Here is a 22693-nt window from a genome sequence, read left to right as displayed (position 1 = left end):
TTAGGAAGAATACATCTTGAAGAAATTCAAAATTATTTGAATTCTGGAGAGCCTGGAGTTTGGGACTCCTCCTGAACACACAGCTCCTGCTGGAAAAGGAAGCTTTTATATGTTGAATTCAAAAGTTTAACATGAAGGCCTCAATTAATGTCTCTAAAAAACTCTTATCAATGATAGTTGTATCACCTTTATTGAATGTTAGCTCCTTCATTAACACATTGCCTATGGTCCTGAGCTGGACCTCTGGATTATCAACTGTTTTATTGTTCTTCTCCAGATAAATTACATTACATTTCCTCCTAATACACAAAAATATTTTTATAACAGTATACAGTTCTGAAAGCAAAAATAATGCAGTTTTAATATTACAAATGCTATTTTCTTCCTAGAGGATAGCTTATCTGAAATATATTAAAGCTATCAAAGATCTACACTGACTTTACAATCATTCACACGAGATGTGCGAACTGTTCTTGTCAACTTCATGGAGACAAGGGCCTGCACAGAGATGACTCACATCTAGAACACATGGAAGCAGCTTATTAATCTCTTCTCTAGCCTTTGTCAAATGTTCTACAGCTATATAAAGATGAAAAAGAAGCATAATTCACTCATGAAAAATGGGAGATAATTCAGTTTGTCTCTCAACCCTTTGCCTAAGGTAATACATATATGGCTAATTACATAGCTGATTAAAGTTTTAAATTCCTCAAAATGTCTTCCCTAGCCTTTTTTAAATTTTCTATGGATATATAAAGATCAGAAAAATCTATAACTCACTCATTCAAAATGGGGGACTAATCAGTTTTTCTTTTAACTCTTTGCCCAAGGTAATATTTTTAAATTTTAAGTTCAGCCAAATTCTTCTAAAACAAGCTGCTCCCTTAAAAAATACTGCCTTCTTTGGCTCTTAAACCAATATTGTTTTCAGCAATTCACAAATTAAAGCAGCATTCTTGTATCAACTGCTCTTTAGTGCTTTGTTTACCATCTACTGGAACAATTACTAACATCACGCTGGGCTAGTGAAAACAGCAAATAGATGCACTAAAAGGCTGGGACATAGGCAGCAGAATGATTTAGCCCAATTTGAAATACACCCACATTATATGCAGCTGCTATTAAGATCACTTACACTGCTGAGTTCAATAGAGTTACGCTGCCTTAGACCTGCTCTTTACTTCCCAAAGTGTAATTCAAGGTTATGTTATGATTTAGCACAGAGGTCCCCAACCTTTTGGGCACCAGGGACCAATTCTGTGGAGAGAGGTTTTTCCACAGACCAGAGGGTGCATGGTTTTGTGTGCTGCCTGCATCTCACGGATGGGGCTTTGCTTTTTGTGTGCGGACTGGTTGCTGGCATGCTGCGGCCCAGTACTGGTCCACGGACCAGGGGTTGGAGACCCCTGATTTAGCAGATTAAAAAAACACTCAGATCCAAGCACAGCTGGACTCTAGCTGGGCAGTTCCAATGGAAATGACTGTTGTTATTTTTTTGTTTTGTGATGTAATCTGGGATCAGAGATTGTGAGTACCATGGAAGTGGATAAAGGTCTCTATAGTGTCAGCTCTTGTCACTTCTCAGTCAGATTCATATTTCTGGTGTTTAGTCAAGACCTCTCACAGGTGGTGAGAGGTTAGGATTGAGCGGCAATTTACATCTCTCTAAATAAATAGTTGGGGACCCATCACTTCTGAAAGAAGCTGTGTTGTGCCCATTGTTCAAAAAGTCTTCTCTCAGCCTGGCTATTCTTGATAATTTTGGATGGCTCTCTAATTTCCCTTTCTAGAAAAGATTGTAGAGGAAGTGATGGTGCTGCAACTTTAGAAGAATCCAGAGGAATGGGATTAACTGGATCTTGGCAAGAAGGTTTGTGGATGAGCTTTAGAGAGACTGGGATTAGGAGGCTGCAACCCTTTTGGTCCTCCTTGATCTCTCAATGGGTCCATGGTATCTTGTTGAACCAACTTTATGGGATTGGAATGGGGGTGGTGGTGTTCCTATTCTTCAGTGATTTTCCTTCTTCCCAAGGAGTTAGTTCTGTTTGGTAGTTGTTGCGGGGGGAGGGGAAATGAGAGATCTGCTCAGAGGTCTCTACCTCACAGATTGTCTTAAGGCAGTCTATTCTCTCCATTCCTCTTTAACATCTACCTGAAACAGTTGATGGAGGGTATCTATCAGCACAGAATAGGGTATCTTTGGTATACTGATGATATTTAGTCACATCTGTTGGCACACCTAATTTCCGGTACCTACTTACACAACAATAACTAGAAAATATGTTTGTCTGTCTGTAAATTTATCCAACAATGATATTATTAATCTCTTGCAACGTACAAGTCATGTACAAGTCATTTACAATCTTTTCTTCTCCTGATAATAGCTATATGGTTGTATTAAAGTAAAAGTAAAGGCTTCCCTGTCCACCCTTGTCTGACTCTAGGGTGAGGTGCTCATCTCCGTTTCTTGGCAGAGGGGCCATCATTGTCCGAGGATGCTTCCCTGATCATGTGAACCTACACGGGTATACACCAAAGGCACAAGGAACGCTTTTACCTTCCCACCAAAGTAGTACCTATTAATCTACTCGCATTTGCATGTTTTCAAACTGCTAGGTGGGCAGGAGCTGGGGCAGGAATGGCAGCTCACCCTGTTGCACAGCACTCGGGTCTTGAACCTGGGCTGTCAGCTTTCCAGCTGTCAAGTTCAGTGTCTTTAAATGCTGAGCCATTGCACCCCCTTTATAAACTGTATTATTTATTTATCACAATAGCACTTAGACTTATATACCGCTCCACAGTGCTTTACAGCCCACTCTAAGAGGTTTACAGAGTCAGCCTATGGCCCTCAACAACCTGGGTCCTCATTTTATCGATATCGGAAGGATGGAAGGCTGAATCAACCTTGAGCCGGTGAGGGTCAAACCCCCTGGCAGTCAGCAGAATTAGCCTGCAATACTGCATTCTAACCACTGTGCCCCCACGGCTCTCATAAACTGCATTAAGGCAAAAATGGCTTGCCTTGTACTTAGCACAATGTAAGAACCTATAATAACACATGAAGCTCGGGAGAAGCTACCACTGGCTACAGACACTGTGTTCTCATCATTTAAATGACCCAGAAACTGCAACTACTGTAATGCAAAATGGAGCAGTCCCTATATTGATTGGAACACCTGATAATGTCATGAAACACCAATACCACATTGATTGCCAATTTGTTTCCAGGTGCAGTTCACAATGCTGGTAATCATCTTAAAAGTTCTATACAGGTTAAAGTCTGGCTACTGTTGACACTATTAGATAAAGTAAAATCTGTCCTCCCACTCCCAATTTTAATATTCAGGAGGTTCTAAAAACCATGGCTTTTTAAATATGCAATTTGAAGCAGTTGTATGCTTTGCTATACTTACTGAAACAGTAGTAGGTGGAAGTAATTGTGTGTAATGAATATTTTGTAGTTCAGTGATATTTGACACTATGGTTTTACATTTGTTTTCTATAATGTATTGAATATTTTGATACATTTTTATCACTGTATTGATATACATTGCCAAACTAAAACAAGCTCCTTACATCATTAAAGTTATAGTTTGGAACTGAGCTGACCCTCTTCCTTCCAATCAAACTATTTAAAACTCTGCTGTCTCTCATTCCTCTGAAATGCATTTCCTCCCTCCTGGGAACCAGACTACATTCCACTATAGACTATACCAGGGGTAGGCAACCTTGGCTCTTTTATGACTCGTGGACTTCAACTCCCAGAAATTCTGGGAGTTGAAGTCCACGAGTCATAAAAGAGCCAAAGTTGCCTACCTCTGGACTATACCATGCACCAATCAGTTTTTTTGGCACCTGCAATGGTAGCACAACAATAAAGTATACTTGGGTTATTTTTCACTCCTAGTGACTGCAGATTACTTTCTGAATAAGGCATGCATTGTGATTTAATGGAACTTTAAATTTCAATAGCCAGTTTGGTCTAGTATTTAAGGCACCAGGCTAGAAAGCAGGAGACAGTGAGTTCTAGTCCCACCTTGAAAGTCAGCTGGGTGATTTGAGGACAGTCAGTCTCTCAGCCCAACCCACCTTACAGGATGGTTGTTGTGGAAAAAACAGGAGGAGGGAATATTAAATACGCTCGCCACCTTCAGTTGTTTATAAAAATAATAAATAAATAAATTTCATACCTGCAATTTACACTAACATCATTCATATACTTGACTTACCTAAATCTTTAGATCCTTGACTTTCACTGGCCAATTCTCCCATTTTAACCAGGGCATCAAAGTATCCTTTTGCAGCGTAGGTCACACCTAGATAGTAAAAAGTATAAAATTAAAACATTATACCCATATTTATTTTAACTCAAATTCTCAAAATATCTCACAAATATTTTTATAGCATCTGTTTGATTATGTCCATTAATAGTAATACTATAACCATTGATAATAATTATAACATTAATCAAATTAACTATATTAAAACTATTACTATTAATACTATTTTATTTTGCAGAATATTAGCCATTATCACTATTTGATCCCAGCAAGAAATCAAAATGGCATCTTTAAAATTACTAGTAGGTGCTATTATAGCATCAACAGCTTTCACTGTCTAGATCACAGGTCTGCAACCCGCGGCTCCAGAGCCGCATGCGGCTCTTTCAGCCGTCTCCTGCGGCTCCCAGTCCTTTGCTATGTGTAGTCCAAAAAAAAAAAAAAGTGGGACTAAAAAAGTTCAAGCAATCAATTCAAATATGCAGGGTAGGTGCATATCTTGCCTTGGCTCCACTCTTCAGTCAAACCCTGTTCTGCGCATGCACGCATGTACGCACATGGGCACACATTTTTTTGCGGCTCCTAGTTTTTCCTTTTGTGAGGGAACCGGTTCTGAGTGGCTCTTTCACTGTTTCAGGTTGCTGACCCCTGGTCTAGATGTTAGGATTGTAGAAAACATCCCATATAAATTAAATACAGGAAATTAGTGGAACATTAAAATTTGCAAAATTTCAGTCCAATTCCACATTATTACAGGTAGTCCTCGAGTTACGATCACAACTGAGCCCAAAATTTCTGTTGGTAAGCAAGAGAGTTGTTAAGTGAGTTTTGCCACATTTTACGACCTTTCTTGCCACAGTTGTTAAGTGACTCAATGCAGATTTTGAGTTAGTAACACAGTTCTTAAATGAATCTGGCTTCCCCATTGACTTTGCTTGTCAGAAGTTGATAAAAGATAATCACATGACCCCGAGCCAGCACAACCATCATAAATACATGCCAGTTTCCAAGCATCTGAATTTTGATCATGTGACCATGGGGATGCTGCAATGGTTGTAAGTGTGAAAAATGTACATCCCTTTTTTCAGTGCCTTTCTAACTTCGAACGGACACTAAACATCAAGGACTACCTTAACCTGGGTCTCTAGGAGGTATGCGAATTTCAGCTTCCCAAGGGTCACAGCAATGCCATGCTGCATGGCATCTAGGCTGGGAAGAGCTAGAATATAAAATGTGTTGTACCTTTTATCATCAGGCCACCCCAAAACTTTGTTAAGAATTTGAAATTTCTTCAAAGTCAGATAACGGGAAGCTACCAACCTTGATGGATTTGTCTGGATTGCTTAAGCCAGACATGTCAAACACAAGGCCCGGGGGCCGGATCCAGCCCGCGAAGTGGTTTCATGTGGCCCGCGAAGCCACCCTGGAAACAGTGAGGGAACGGCCCCCACTTCCTTGGCCCTGGCCCAGAGACCCTCCTCCTGCCAGAGACCCTCAGATCTGTCCCACTCCTGCCCAGGCCCCCATAGGCACCCTTGATGCGAACGATGTAGAGCTGGCCACGCCCACCCAGGAGGCCATACGCACTCTAGCCACGCCCACCCAGTAGGCCACGCCTACCCTGGCCATACCCACCCAGCCCCCTGAGGGCAACCGCAATGCTGTTGTGGCCCTCAATGAAATTGAGTTTGACACCCCTGGCTTAAGCTTTTGAAATCTGGGTGTAGAGCCTGAATTTACCTTTTCCAAGACAGCTCAATAAAGCATACATGTCCTTGATGTTACCTTAAGAAGGCTCTAAAACTATTATTAAGATGTATTTTATATATTTAGTGTATGGCCCATTATTAAGAAACTAACTAGTATGGGCTTTCATATGCAGTTCATAGATTTAAGGTGGTTTGTTGAAATTCTAACTGGGCACACATCATTTTATTAATCAGATAAGCAGAGAACTCCTCATAGTCACAAGAATCACAAGAATACGTTGCATAGGCTTTGTCACCTAAGTTGTGACAATTTGTCAGAATAGGTTTATCTCCTATATTGTGTTGTTCTTGCAAATGCTATCTATTTAAAATGCTTGCATTTCAAGAGAACCCAGATCAGAAAATGAAGGGGGAGGGAGGGGGAAAGACTGCCATTTATTATTATAGATTTATGATGAAAATATGTAATTCACAGCTTGAATCAGATGAAACCAGAGTGGAAGCATCAATTCTCATTGAGATATTTTAATATATTTCTCTTACCACTATATCTAGAATAAATATGGACCAAGCATGAAAGAGGTTATGCAGTATTTCTGAAATATAGTTTTGTTAAATGAGTTTAATATAGTCACGTCCCTCTTCTATAATACAGGGCATTAACTGAATCCTCTTTTATTTTTAAAACATAGTTACCGGTTCCTTTTTTTAAAAAAACAAAAACACAAAACTGAGCTCTAAAAGCCCACTTATCCTCCAATAAGTGTCTTGGGCTCTGCAGCTATAATATAAATATACAGTATATTTGCATATAAGGACTCCAGTTACCATTTGGTTCAAAACTATGTGAAAGTAAGCCAAAGTTCAACAGTTCTCTAAATTGTTTATTCTTTTTCTTTAATAAATGTAAACCCCTTAAAATTGTACTTTTCCACATTTCTCAGATGAACAAGGAGAAGAGGTTTACTTGTCATTCCTCTGTGCCTAGTTCTTTTACTACCACTTATTCTCCAGAAGGGTTGGGATTTCAACAGACTGAATTCCCAGACATTACAGTTCATTGCCTAATTTATACCTCCTGCCTATTCCATAATAGTTACCATAACTAAATTGCCCATAATAATATCAGCCCTTTATTATATTGCATCTTAAAATCCAAAACACAATTTGACTCATAATAAATCTTTTTGCATTTGTTAGAAAGGTAACAATTCCAAAAATTTAGCAATAATTACATTAACCAATATCTGGATGTGCACTTAATTGTGGGAAAGAAAACGATGTAGATTACTTCTTGGCCTTTTGCCTAAAAGCAAATAATGTATGGAATAAATGTAGATAATGCAATTTTAGAAATATTTCTGAAAAATCTGAATTGCGAAGTAACTGATTTATCATGAATAAATACAGGGAACACTCATAAATATTCATTTTAACCTCATTTAATAAATGTTTTCCATGCAAGAATACAAGGAAGTTGTATTGAAATGTTGGATTTTAAATTAGTTGCACTGTCATAAATCATGCTATGTCTTTTACTTCTGCTGATTTTGGTCACAGAAGTCTTGTATATGCAAGTACACAATTTCCCTCTCATATCATAGGCTACTCAACTATAAAGCCTTCACAAACATCCGTATTTTATACATGCATACATACATAGAATGAGAATGCGTGTCAAAAGGTGAGGAGTCTATGATCAACAGCAAGGGATGATGGGAAATGCAATTTAGTATCATCTGGGGGCCACAGATTCCCATCCCTGTCCATTTATTGTTTATGCTTACAATGTTCATATAGATAATCCTCAACTTATGACCACAATTGGGACTGGAATTTCAGTTGTAAGTCAAGGCACTCTGTTGTGATTCAGGGCCAGCCTGTGGGTTCGGCAGCCGGGTCGGATGACTCGGATGACTCAGACGAGGGGGAGGAGGAGGGTGTTGAAGACGAATTTGCTGATGATGGCTTGGAGGCTTCGCAGAGCCCCCAGCCAGGCCCCTCTTGCTTGGTGGAGACTCAGCTGCGCGAGCCCGACAGTGCAGATGAAGAGGACCCACAGCTGGCCCAGTTCAAGGACGCCCGACGCAGGAGGCAGACCAGTAGAAGCAAGCAGAGAAAGGCTGTGGGACTCCTCGGAAGGAGGCACAGGGAGGCCACGCCCTGAACTCTAATAAAGGGAGTGTTTGGGGAAGGGCTGGTTGCTGAAAGCAACTGCTCCGTTTGAGGATCAAAGTTCCGGTATCTTGTTTCATGTTTTGTTGTTTGTGTAATAAATCTTGGCAGACGTTTTCCAGCCTCAGACGCTTTCCAGCCTCTGCCGTTTGTACAGGGGTTGCCTTTCTGCAAGGCCGGTAGCAGGCTGGTACAGAACAGTTTGCTTTCAGCCTCCCACCCCTTACTACTATTATGGAGCAGCTACGTGCCGAGAATGCTCAGCTCACCCAGCAACTCACTTTGCTGGCAGCTCAGGTGGCTCAACTGCAAGCTCAGGTTCATGCTGCACCCCCACCCAGGAGAAAATGCCAAGTTGCAATGCCGGATAAATTTACAGGTACTCCAGAACTGTTTCCTGCTTTCCTGGGACAATGCCAGCTCTTTATCAGCGTGAGAGCAGCTGATTTCCCCACTGACCGGGATAAGGTGGGGTTTGTGTTAAGCCTTCTTTCGGGTGATGCAGCTCGTTGGGGCACGCCTTTGCTGGCTCAACCTAGCCCATTGTTGGACAACTTTGTGGGGTTTTGTGACCATATGCGTCAGATGTACGAGGACCCTATTAAGACGCAGACTGCCACTCGACGCCTAAAAGCTCTGAGGCAGGGTCAACGCCCCCTACAGGGCTATATCAGCGAATTCCGGCTGCTTTGCCAGGATTCCGCCTGGAATGAGGCTGCGCTCGTGGATGCCTTCCAGGATGGATTGTCGGAGGAGATGTTGGATGAGCTGGCCCGTGTGGATATTCCCTCAGACCTGAATGGGTTGATCCATCTCTGCCTGCGGATCGATGCTCGGTTGCAGCAGTGAAAGAGTCGCCGTGCCACCCCACAGACCCCTGCCGCCCCTGTTGTGCGTGAGCCCCCAGTTCAACGGGAGGAGCCAATGGAGCTGGGTGCCGCCAGGTCTCGTCTATCAGGGACTGAAATGAACAGACGACGATCGGGGGGGTTGTGTTTTTACTGTGGGGACCCTGGACATTTGGCTGCTTTTTGCCCAAAGAAGCGTCAGCGGGCATCAGTGACCAAGCCTGCCCCGAGACAGTCCCCTACTTTGCTGTTGGGAAACGCCCCGAGCCCGATCTAGACGGTGTGACGTCTCACAACAACCACACCGAGCGACGCCTTTCCGATGGTGTCTGTGAACCTCCACGGCATTTGATTTTGGAGGCACGTCTGATCCTTCCTGGCAAGCCAGAGGGGATTCCAGTCCATGCCTTAATTGACTCTGGGGCCACCACAAACTATATGGACTCAGCCTTTGTGGCCAAATGGGCTGTTCCCCAGTGCCCGGTGGATCCGCCCATGTTAGTGGAGACTATCGATGGTCGAGTGCTCTTGTCTGGGCCTATTACGGCCGCCACGCAACCAGTATGTATGGCCATCAGTTCCCATGTGGAGGCCATCCAGTTCTACATCACTTCAGATCTGCATTTCCCCGTGGTTTTGGGACTGGCGTGGCTCCGGGCGCATGACCCACAGATCTATTGGTCACAGAACTTGGTCACCTTCCCAAGCTTGCAGTGCGTGAACCACTCCCGCCATATCTGTGCCGGCCAGGTGGAGGGTTCCCCAGGGGTTTCCTTGCCTCCCGAACTGTCCGACTTTGCTGATGTGTTCAGCGAGTCAGAGGCGGATCAATTACCCCCGCACAGGCCCTATGACTGCTCCATTGATCTAGTCTCTGATGCGCCTCTCCCAGTGGGGCGTTTGTACTCCATGTCGGAGCCCGAGTTGGCTGCATTGCGGGACTTCCTGGAGAAGAATTTGGCTCGCGGTTTCATCCGGCCCTCGTCCTCGCCAGTGTCTGCACCCGTGCTCTTGATCAGCATCTCCGTCAGGTCCTGCAGCGACTCCGAGAACATCGGCTGTTCGCCAAGTTGGAGAAGTGCCAGTTTTACCAGGAGACCATCGATTTCCTGGGTCACCGTATTTCTCCTGAGGGCATCGCCATGGAGCCGAGTAAGGTTGAGTCTTTGCAGAGTTGAGAACCCCTGCGTCGCGTGAAGGATGTTCAGCGACTTCTTGGATTTGCCAACTACTATCGAACTTTCATCCCTGGCTTTGCTGCCTTGACAGCCCCCCACACCCGGCTCCTGCAGAAGAAGACTCGGTTCCAGTGGAACGCACCAGAACAACAGGCGTTCCAGGCTTTGAAGGAAGCTTTCATGAAGGAGCCCATCTTGAAGCATCCTGACCCGCAACGGCCGTTTGTCGTGGAGGCGGACGCCTCCGACATTGCCATTGGGGCAGTGTTACTCCAGGCAACAACGCCCAGCGGTACCCTTTTCCCTTGCGCGTATCACTCTCGAAAATTGAATCCCTCGGAGCGCAACTATACCATCTGGGAGAAGGAGCTGCTGGCCATCAAAGCGGCGTTCGAGGCCTGGAGACATCATCTGGAGGGGGCGCGGCATCAAATCGAGGTCCGGACGGACCATAAGAATCTGGAAAGCCTGCAGACCGCTCGGAATTTGAACCAACGCCAGATCCGGTGGTCTCTTTTCTTTGCGAGGTTTGACTTTCGGGTTCGGTACATACCAAGCGGGCACAATCAAAGAGCGGATGCTCTGTCCAGGAAGCCCGAATATACCCGAGTGGAAGACAAGCTTCTGCCCAGGACAGTGATCCCCGTCGAGTCTTTTGCTGCGGTACGGGAGCCGATTGATATACGGGCTCGGATCCGGGAGGCGCAGCAGCAGGAGGCATGGGTGGCTCAGCGGAAGGAGGAGGTGGGGCCAGATTCGCCTTGGACGGTCACGGATGGACTCTTGTATTATCGTGACCGGCTCTATGTTCCGGGAGGGCCACTCAGGGGACTCATCCTCAGCCAGTGTCACGATAACCCGGCAGCGGGGCATTTTGGCCTGTTCAAGACCCTGAACCTGGTCTCCCGTACCTTCTGTTGGCCCCGAGTCCGACACGACGTCCAGTCCTATGTCACCTCCTGCATCCCATGCAGGCAGGCCAAGTCAGCGACAGGGGCCCCGCCTGGATTACTGCAGCCTTTGCCAACACCCAAAAGACCCTGGGGGGCTGTGTCCATGGACTTTCTGACGGATTTACCCCCATCCTCTGGTTTCACGACGGTGTATGTGGTGGTGGACATGCTGACCAAGATGGCGCACTTCATCCCCTGTCGCGGCTTACCGTCAGCCCGCGCCACTAGTCGTATGTTTATTCAACAGGTGTTTCTGCTGCACGGCCTCCCCGATAGAGTCGTCTCCGATAGGGGGGCCCAGTTTACAGCCCGCTTCTGGCAGGAGTTGATGCATGCGTTGGATATCAAGGTTTGCCTCTCGGCCGCGCATCATCCTCAAACTGACGGGGGAACCGAGAAGGTCATCGGTATCCTGGAACAGTATCTGCGCTGCTACGTCAATCTGCAGCAGAACAATTGGGTGGACTATCTGGCCATAGCTGAGTTTGCATTTAACAACTCGCAGCACACCTCCACACAGATGACTCCGTTCTTGGCCAATGTGGATTATCACCCCCGGTTTTTCCCCCTTTCTCCTGTGGACTCACCGGAGCCAGCAGCGAACGACTTCATGGCAGAGTTACAGGCGATCCATCGATTGGTGCGACGTCAGTTGGAGAAAGCCAAGGCCGATTACAAAAGGTTTGCTGATCGGTCAAGACGGGATACGCCTCCACTATCGGTGGGGGATCGGGTCTGGCTGTCCACCAGGAACCTACCATCCACACGGCCGGTGAGGAAGTTGGATCACCGATACCTAGGACCGTTCCCAGTCGAGACTGTCATCAATCCGGTCGCCTATCGCTTAACTCTGCCACGTTCCCTGCGCGTGCACCCAGTCTTTCATCGGTCTCTGTTGGTCCCCGAGCAACCGGCTTGTCCACTCCGCCAAGCGGAACCTCCCCCATCAGGACCTCGTGATGGAGGCAGCACCCCCGAGTACGAGGTCGCCAGCATCAGGGATTCCCGTTGGCTGAAAGGTCATTTCCAGTACCTGATCGAGTGGAAAGGTTACGGACCGGAGGACTTCACCTGGGAAGACGCGACCGCCGTTCATGCCCCTGCGTTGGTGACTGCTTTTCACGAACAATTCCCATCCCGACCGCATCCGGATCGGCAGCCCCGGGGGAAGGGCCCTGCGGTGCGGGATATTGTTGTGATTCAGGGCCAGCCTGTGGGTTCGGCAGCCGGGTCGGATGACTCGGATGACTCAGACGAGGGGGAGGAGGAGGGTGTTGAAGACGAACTTGCTGATGATGGCTTGGAGGCTTCGCAGAGCCCCCAGCCAGGCCCCTCTTGCTTGGTGGAGACTCAGCTGCGCGAGCCCGACAGTGCAGATGAAGAGGACCCACAGCTGGCCCAGTTCAAGGACGCCCGACGCAGGAGGCAGACCAGTAGAAGCAAGCAGAGAAAGGCTGTGGGACTCCTCGGAAGGAGGCACAGGGAGGCCACGCCCTGAACTCTAATAAAGGGAGTGTTTGGGGAAGGGCTGGTTGCTGAAAGCAACCGCTCCGTTTGAGGATCAAAGTTCCGGTATCTTGTTTCATGTTTTGTTGTTTGTGTAATAAATCTTGGCAGACGTTTTCCAGCCTCAGACGCTTTCCAGCCTCTGCCGTTTGTACAGGGGTTGCCTTTCTGCAAGGCCGGTAGCAGGCTGGTACAGAACACACTCATGTGACTGAACCTATTTTTTTTTTACTATTTTTACAGCAGTTGTTAAACAAATCACACAGTTATAAGTTGAACAACGGGATCATTAAGCAAATCCATTCTCCTCAATGGGCTTTTTTTTTACCAGAATCTGTCAAAAACATCACAAATTGTGGTCACATAACTGCAAAACACTGCAACTGGTAGTAAATGCAAACCGGTTGCCAAGAGCCCAAAATGCAGTTGTGTGGGTAGGCAGTGGTGCAATGTTTTATGACGGCCAGAAGTGTTTTATGGACCATGACCCTCTCCCCTTTCTGGAGCTGTTGTAACTTCAAATGGTCATTAAATGACTGATCATATTTGCACTGTTCCAAAGCAATGTGGAAAAAGTATGTTATTCTTGCAAAATTGTCTATTCCACGGAATATGAACCAATTCATTATGATGAGGAGTCCTTGGTGCTCTCTGAGCTTGTTTCTGCACAGATAATGTTATCTAGTTCTAGTAATGAAACATCTGTAAGAAAGCAACTAAGCTCAGACAATAGCAAGGATCCCTCTTTTCAGCCCTGAGCTACAAATATTCTCCTTTATTTTGATGAGATTAAAAAAAGCATTATATGTTAAAATGTCATCAAAACAGGGCTGCATAATTTCATGCATTTTTATGATAGATTAACATCTTATGTAAATTTTCTTTCTGGCAAAAAGATCACACCAAAACATATTTTAACTCAAAGCTTCAATACTTCAGCTTGTTCTGAAGACTGCAATTCAGTCTCTGAATACACGGAATAGGAAAGTGCAGATCTTGAATGTAGATGGAGTTCTCTGGCTATGAGAAAGCCCAGATCTGACTCCACCTTAGAAAATGTAGACTCTTAGCAGGTACCAGCTGTAGTCCCAGCACCTCAAGTAGCCACTGGAAAACAGTTCAAAGGTATGCTAAATAGTTGGCTCACAAAGATGAGAAGCCGCTGGTTCTAACAGATTTTTCTAAATCAGAAGATCCAGTATTCACACTGGTTTGACTCTGCTGGCTCCAGATTAGCAAAGCAGTGGGACAAGGCTACATAATCTCTTTTTGTTGATTCAACCTCTGGGCTGCATATATACTGAGGGAAGATGGATTGGAAGAAAAGGAGAGTGGTTTTACAATTGATGAAAGGAACATCAATAATTTTCGCTATGCTGATGATGTTAACATGATAGCTAAAAATGCAAATAATTTGCAAGCTCTCGTAATGAAAGCCAAAGAACGCAGTGAAAAATGGCAGATTAAACCTACTGCAACCAACCTTAGAACTGACACTGAAATGGTAGATAGCTTCTGCCTTTTAGCCTTTTGGTAGATAGTTTTATCAATAATAAAGGAGCCAGCAGTCAAGAAATAAGCCACAGACTAGCACCTGGTAGGGTAGCAATTAAGGACTTAGAAAAGACATATTGATACTGTGATGTGCACAAAGATAAGAACTGTGCAAGCAATTATTTTCTTGTGGCACTATGGAAGCAAAAGCTGGACTCTAAAGAAGAAGGGTAGAAAGAGTATTGACGCATTTGAACTCTATTGAAGAAGACTCTTGAGAATACTATGGACAGCAAGAAAACAAACACATTAATCATAGAACAAAGGATTAAGCTCAAATTCTGGACATATTATGAAAAGACTCAGCTCCCTTGAAGAAAATCTGTAACTCTGGGTAAGGTGGAAGGAAAAAGAAGATAACCAACCATAAAGGTGGCTGGATGCCGGATTCGATTACAGTGGTGATAGGTGCACTTTTGAGAGACCTGAATGGCCAAATCAGGGATACATAATCCTAGAGGAGACCTTATGGGTTCACCAAGCGTCAACACTGACTTGAAGGCACAAATTTTATTTAAATAAAAAACAGCAAGCAAAAAATCCCAAGGATGCTAGCTGTACTTCAAACAAGCTGGCAAAATCACTGATATAGTGAAATTAATAAGAAAACAACAAAGAAACATCAGGGGTGGGTGGGTGGGTGGGTGGGAAACACAACTGACCTCCAAAATGATTTGAAGTATTGACAAAAACATATAATGGTTTTCCAGCCCAGGGAAAGTAACCAGAGCAGAAAGTGAAATGCACTAAGTCCATAAGAATATATACTGCTCAAAAAAATAAAATAAAGGGAACACTTAAACAACACAATGTACTGTATTTAATAGTAGGATGTCTTATCTTGTGTTCCCTTCATTTTTTTGAGCAGTATATATTCCCCCTGGCTCTGTGTCCAAAATGTATTAGTTACCTTTACCAACCAAAGCCGCTTTCCAAAACGATGACGTTAAGCATGTTCTATTCTTGTGAAGAGTTTTTGATTTGGATTGGATTTGTGTTAATTTGCCTCTAGATGAGATGGATGGCCCAAAAATCAAATCTAAATCTAAGCTGGATTTTGCATTTCCAAAACAGGGGGAATCACTATTGTTTGCTTTTGTAGAGAGAGCCCTCTTGCAAACTGAATAAACCTTAACATCTTGAGAACATTTATGTTATTTTGACTTAATAAATATATTTTTATGATGTGGCTATTGGAATGTTCACATGCGCCAAATCTGGGTTATATGGGGTGGGTGATCAAAAACATCCCAATGGAACTGCTTCAAAAGTTCTTGGGTGCGTCTAGCAGTGTGCGGGCGAGCATTATCACGAACCAACAGCCCATCGGAAGTGCTGCCATAGAAAATCCCATCAAATGTGAAGATGCCAAAGGAGCACTGGAGCGTGGTATGATCATCAGTTCAGACGTCTGTTGTGAAACGGTATGAAAACTCAGACAAGCTATCCATAACAAGCATTGGGGCATGCTGATTTCCTGTGTGGTGTTGGTTCGTGATAATGCTCGCCTGCACACCGCTAGATGCACCCAACAACTTTTGAAGCAGTTCTGTTGGGATGTTTTTGATCACCCCACCCCACGCATAATCTTATGCAGAATTGACTTGGGAGACTATATGGGGTGTGTGGTGACTTGGGTGTGTGGTGTAGTTGGTTCACATGGTGTGGTAGGATGGAGGGTTTGTTGTCACTGTGTGTTGGGGGGGAGAGAACACGGGGGGAGGCTCAGTTAATCTCAATGTACACATGTTGTACTTTGACAATAAAGGTTTATTTATTTATTTATTTAACCCCAGCCCAGATTTAGTGCCAAGCGACTACTACAATGGAATTTCAAACCTTGTAAGATGTTATGACAAGTGCCTCAATTTGAATGGTGATTATGTCAAAAAGTAATATGTTTAGTTTTCTAATGTGTATAATGAAAGTTCTGTATCTGCGAGTGTCATAACCAAACTGAAGTTTATTTCTGAATTGCCCTCATACAATGCTACTGTTTGCAATTGTCATTTTTAAAAAGGTACAGTATGTTAATAAAGCACAGGGAGAGAAGATGACATAGAGAGATTAAGAAAACAGAAGTCCCAAGAATACAGAACGGATTATCTTGTTGGTAAACCAGCAGCCTGTTTCTGGCTCATAATTGTAAAGAAGATATTTTGTGTTATAGCACTCTGAGAAGTCTTCCTTAAGAGAGCTTTCACGCCTCATATGTCATAAAAAATACTATCCTTGTAACTTAATTCAAAGAACTGCTTTGTAGCTTGTCTATGATAGCTGAAAGCCTCTTTAGCACTCAGAATGATGCTGACAATAATTTCCACAGATATTACTAGTTTTTCCCACCTCAGCCATCACCAAAAAACAGGTGCCATTTCTACAGTTGTCATGTTACAGCCATGACAAAGTATATAGTGTTACTTTACTTACCTGCCAAGGCCTTTTCATAGTTCTTTCCCATGGATATGAAGTTCCGGAGGCTGGGATTAAACTGTTCCATGACTGTCTATAAGAAAACAGAAGACATTAGCAATCTAAATGTGAATGCCATTTGTGTTTTTCTACCCCTTCTATACAACATATATGAATACACAGGACATTATCCCACCATCCCATGAATTCTTAGAAAGAGAATCCTATCCTCCCATATACACATATACAGGCAATACAAACCCACATCATTGACATTTTTATAAGATAATGATGTATTGTAACAACTTATTCTATGATTTAACTATATAGCTACATACAATAGGCATTCCAGATACCACAACTTTCTTATATGGCTATTCAGTTTGCCAGGAATGAAAAATATGAAACGGAAGCAAGTCTGAAGAACAACTAGCTATGAGATATATACAATGAAATATGTAAACACAATACAGCTAAATAAGTTCATTGATTTGGTCACATGCCATCTTACACATATTTTTACAAAGATATTTTTCTCAGATTTTACAACACTAATATAAACGTTATATTTCAACCCATTCCTCTAAGTCCCAGTTAAACATAGGAGCTTTATAGGTTATTTGGTTATTTGTCTTATATGGCCACCAATTTGGACACAGGCAGCTTATATTAAAAATCCAATAAAAAACAACACTCAGAATGTGAAAAGTGTAAAAATTAAATGAGGCTATTAAGAAGTACATAAATACAGTTTCAACTATCTCTCGTCTGTCATCACTTCATGGGGATCACAAAACATCTTAGTCCTTTGAAAAACCAAGTTTTTGATGTCTTTCTAAAGCAGAGTTCTTGGGAAATGAAGCAACAACAGAGAAGCCCTCACTGCATAATCTTACAAAAATGCATTGCTTAGTTGAAAGAAGCCGCTGTGTGCCCACCCAGTCAGACTTCATAGGACTAGCAATCCCCACAAGAGAGCCCCCCTCTGATGCCCTTCTGGAAAACGTTAAAGACCTGGCTTTTCTGTAGAGTCTTTCAGCATTGAGACCTGTATCAATCGCTAATCAAGTGCTCCATTACCAAAGTAACAACCCAACCTCCTCTCAGAAGAGGAGCTGTATAAGAACATTATTCAGACAATTACAAGCAAAACGAAGCAATCCAGAGCAGCAGAAAAAAGGAAATAGATTCCCTATCCAACATCTTCCAACAAAATGGATGGATACCCACGCGATTTTATCAAAAACTGCATGACCACTTGATCCACCACAGCACAACCAACACAAGATATGAAAAGGGCAATTCTGCCATACATTATAAGCATATCAGAAACAACCAACAGACCGTTACAATCACATAGCATCACCGTAGCACACAGACCAACTAAAGCCTTCCAACATATCTTAAATAAACCAAAAGAAGAAGAAAAGAATGAACCAAGACAGAAAAGCAGGACTCATCTACAACAGGGGTCCCCAACCTTTTGGGCACCAGGAACCCGTTCTCTGGAAAGAGGTTTTTCCATGGATTGGAAGGGGAGTGGTTTTGTGTGCTGCCTGCATCCCGCGGATGGGGCTTCACTTGTTTGCACGGACCAGTTTTGAACATGCCATGGACTGGTGCCGGTCCACGGACTAGAGGTTGGGGACCCATGATCTACAACATACTGTATAGTGTAACGACTATGATAGCCACTATGTAGGCTAGACAGGCAGAAGACTACCAGAGTGCATCCATGAACACCAAATAGCAGTCAAAAGACACAATGAAAACTTCTTATAATCACAATACATGAACAGACTCAATCACCATTTCAACCGGGGGAACTGTGAGCATCCTAGATCAAGGTAAATGCAAAAAACAATGCTAGGGAATTCTTGGTTGCTTTGCATTCTGACAAATCAGCCATCAATAGAGTCATAGAGATAAACCACATTTATACACCGTTCCAGAGAGACAATAAAAAAAGCTAAAAAGGAAACAATGGTGAACTATTTAATTCCTCCTGTTGCTATAAAATAACTGTTAATGAGTTTACAAGAATTAAAGATCTTTTTTTAAAGATCTTTACTGAGAAGTAACCTTTAGTAGTTTATCACAGCTATAAACAAACCGAGTGACAGCAATTAGCTTAAATAGATAGGTTCTAGCAAATGTTTACAAGGTAAAACAGAAACATGTCAGATAACAAAAAATGAACTCCTTCTTTGTTTGAAACCTTTGCCAATTGCTTTGCAAGGGCTTCCCAGATTTTTTTGTGCTCCTCTCTCTGAAAATTAACCACCAAAGCAGACATTTTAAAATGTAAAACAGAGTTAATTCTAAGTTAAAGTGAAAGAAAAAATGGCATGGATGCATACACCAAATATTTACTGTAGCATATTGAAACAAAAATATAAGTTACAAATTATCAGCACTGAATAGTTTCATATCATAACCACTGTAAACCTATAAAGTTTATTTTTAAGCTAAGAAAAGGCTAGCATGCTACCACAGTAAAATAAAATAAATAAGAAATGAATTTCCAATTTCCAAGGCATGATTTCAGCCCCTTCCAGTGAAGATTCATGGCTGGTTGAATCCTTGTCTGCTCTTGTCAATGATCTCTGGCGTGTGCAGTATGGAGATCTATCCTTCCTTTCCTTGACCTCTCAGCAGCTTCAGTCTCACTGATCGTGGTACTTTTCTGGGACAGCTGTGGGTGACAAAGATACCATGGAATCCTTTGGGGGCTGGGTGACAGTCTTGCACTGATTTGGCTCCTTTCTCCAAGGCAGATCCTAATAAGTGTTGATAGGGAATGAGGTCCAGTCCATGGCTGCTCCTCTGTGACATGATGCAAGACTAGGTACTGTCTCTACTCCTTTTAAACACCTACTTGAAGCCTCTGGGTGAAACCATCTGCCACCATGAGATGAGGTACCGCCAGCATGCTGATGATACTCAACTTTACATCTCCATCCCCAGTGATCCAAGCGATTCTGTCGCTGCCCTCTTAGGGCACCTGAAAGCTGTGGGGGTCTTGATCAGGGATACAACAGGCTTTGCCTGAACCCTGGTAATATTGAGTGGCTTTGGGTGCATGGAGTCAGGAACTGGGAGTTTGACATCTTTAGTTTTGGATGGGTCTCCACCACCCCAGACAGACTTGGAATCCAGGTTTTCCTGGATTCACCACTCCTGCTCAAAGTGCAGATGGCAGTCATGGCTAGGCTAATCCTTTGTGCAACTTTGTATTGTATGCCAGTTATGCCTCTTCCTGGATCGGGAGTCCCTGCACTCAGTCACTGGTCATTTCACATTGGACTATTGCAACCACTCTACACGGGGCTACCCTTGAAGAGTATTTCAAACCTACAGCTGGTGCAGAATGCAACCACGAGGACAGTTCTTGCAGCCCTTAGGGTGATGGTCCAAGTTACACCGCTGTTCCACAAGCTGCACTGTTTGCCAATTTGCTTCCGGGTCCAATTAAGGTGATGGTTATCACTTTTAAAACTCTTCATGGCACGGGCCCAAATTATCCGAGGAACTGTCTCACCCCAATGGGTTTGGCTCACCCCACCTTCACCAGCAGAAAGGAGGATGCTGTAGACCCCACCAGTCAAGGAATTCTGATTGGTGGGGTCCAGGAGCAGAGCCTTTTCTGCCATGGCCAATTCCCTTTGGAGCAAGGTGAGATCTGCACCCACACTTTTGGCCTTCTGAAAGGGGCTGAAGATCTGGGGCGCCAATGGGGGATACATCATTAAAATAAGATTCCACCTCCCCCCCCATGTTCATCTTGCTCCCTTCCTTCCCATCTTTGTCAGTTTTAAATTATTTTATATGTGGTTTTAATTTTTTTTATTAGGTTATAATGCTATAAGTTGCCCAGAGTTGCCATGAGGGGAGATGGGCAGCAAATAAATCAAATCAAATCAAATAAATAAGGGGTGGAGAGCCAAGAGTTGAAAAAAAGAAGACAGTGGCAATCTCTTCACACACCCTGTTCACGTCACTGAAACCTCAAAGAATCCAGAATAACCGGACAAGTATTACTAAAATTAAACTTTTGCTGACAGGAGAATAACAAACTGCCACCAGGATGGATTTCAGTTGGTGTAATCTGCTACCTGAGCCATACATTCACTGCAGCTTTTCTCATTTGAGTCATCTGATAGGAAGTTCCAAATGAAGAATTATTTATTTATTTATTTTTATTTATTTTAATTCCATTTATATCCCGCCCTTCTCCGAAGACTCAGGGCGGCTTACAAGCTTAGCAGTAGCCTTCATTCCATGTATATGCCTGCTTATTAGGGCTTTCACACACTCCCCAAGCGGCATTATTACAAAGTCAGCTTAATTGCCCCCAACAATCTGGGTCCTCATTTTACCTACCTCGGAAGGATGGAAGGCTGAGTCAACCTTGAGCCTGGTGGGATGCGAACCTGCACTAATTGCAGGCAGCTGGTGTTACTTAAGGAGGCACTAGCCCACTGCTCCACCAAGGCTCTTAGTTAATTATTGGGTGTCAGCAACCTGGACATTAAGGTCCAATTTCCTATGGCCCACACTTTCTTCTCAGTGGGACAGGTAGTGGCTGAGATACTGAGAAATTTTGACTGCGATAAAAATTGCTGTTTTTATCCCACACAAAGCTCATAGTTTGATTCTAAGCCAGCCTGGATAAACCTAGGCTCATCTTGGTTGCGGATCACATCTATAACATTGCATTTGTACACACAGCCCCAGGATGGATTGTTGATTATCTATTTTACAGTCAAAAAATGGAAAAACAAAGCTTTTTTATATAAATACTGTGGCAGCTGACAAAGAATATATGATTGGGTGTATAGACAGAGAGTGGCAGAGGATCAAGTCTAGGCTCTGCTGAGAAGAAATTTAAAATATTTTGAGTGATTAAAAGGTTTTCTTGTTTAAAAAGGCCTCACATGCATGGGAAAATAGGAGGAACATTTGTTGCGTATGTTCACCGCCTTGAGTTATTTGTAAAATTAATAACGAAGGGGTAGAAATAACTAACTAAATAGAAAATATGTGCCCACACCTACAGGAAGAGGAGGACAGCCAGGCTCAGAATAAGGAAGGGCTCACTTACCTCCAGTTAGTGAACTATGTTCTTAAAAACTTTTTCTTCATAATCACTGAAAAGAAAGGCTCTTTGTTCACTGAGTAACAAGCTGTGAGCAAGTCCTCCTGCCTACTGTAGCTCCACAGTCCCCAAAGTCATTCAATCGCTTTGTCATTATGGCACCTTACAAATGAGACAAGGAATTTGCTAACTGAGCTTGGTCGGAATCACAACTATTCCTGTTCTTTCAGGCCCAGAAGCTAATCTCTGAATGTCACCATGCAGTATGGCAAACCAGAGTCAGATAATAAGAGGGTTGAGGGAAAGAGGCTGTTACCAACAGAACAAGAAGTTCAGCACAGAATCCACGTTATTTTTTTTTTTAAAAAAATGATCATCATCATTAAAAGCCTGTCAGAGCTCTAGTAGTGGGGTCTTTGGCATAGCACCCATGGGTGCCATGACAGCAGCAGCAGCTGCCAACTGTGCCCATGAAGCTGCGTCCCTTCAGACCTTCCAGAACGAATTTTAAAGGCCATTTGCATTTGGCTTAAAGCCCTCCTGCTCAATTATATGCAAACAAGCATCCATAGGAAAGAGTGATTTCTTTTGTCTACCCACATTCTTTCCTCTTCTCAGCCTGTTTTTTTTTTTCCTCCTCACAGCTTTGGCCACGTTCCTTCACCTCACTCAGCTTCCTTGCTTGCTTGTCCTTCCCACATTTAGATGGACATCAAACCCTTCGTGAGTGAAAGTCCTAAAAGAGGAAAGCATCGGTCTAGGAAAGTCTCAGAAAAAGAGGGAGAACATGTCCTTCTGTGGGGATTAGAGACTTTTCCCTTTTCCCTTAGGGTGGACAGAGATCGCCAGAGAAGTTCTACATAGATATGTTTAGAATTAAATTAAATTATATTTCCATTATTTTAACAGGCAACTTCCTGCCTTATTTCTGTATTTCATTTATATGACCCTCCAACTCATCTAAATGACACAAGAGAACG

General features: G+C 43.4%; 1 protein-coding gene across 4 annotated transcripts in view; it reads right to left on the bottom strand.

Annotated features, from left to right (window-relative positions):
* The window catches only part of BAIAP2 (BAR/IMD domain containing adaptor protein 2), a 189762-nt gene that overhangs the window by 130605 nt on the left and 36464 nt on the right, over positions 1–22693 (bottom strand). For all 4 annotated transcript variants that reach the window (XM_083354440.1, XM_083354443.1, XM_083354441.1 and 1 more), the window contains exons 2-3: positions 16634–16709; positions 4230–4316 (exon numbers count right to left, since the gene is read on the bottom strand). In XM_083354440.1, the coding sequence (XP_083210566.1) occupies positions 4230–4316; positions 16634–16709 (163 nt within the window). The remainder of the gene's footprint in view (positions 1–4229; positions 4317–16633; positions 16710–22693) is intronic.

Source organism: Vipera ursinii (assembly GCF_947247035.1).
Source record: "Vipera ursinii genome assembly, chromosome: 2".
NCBI classification, from domain to species: domain Eukaryota; kingdom Metazoa; phylum Chordata; class Lepidosauria; order Squamata; family Viperidae; genus Vipera; species Vipera ursinii.
The sequence above is the reverse complement of the archived record's forward strand: the minus strand, read 5'-3'. Positions and strand labels throughout refer to the sequence as shown.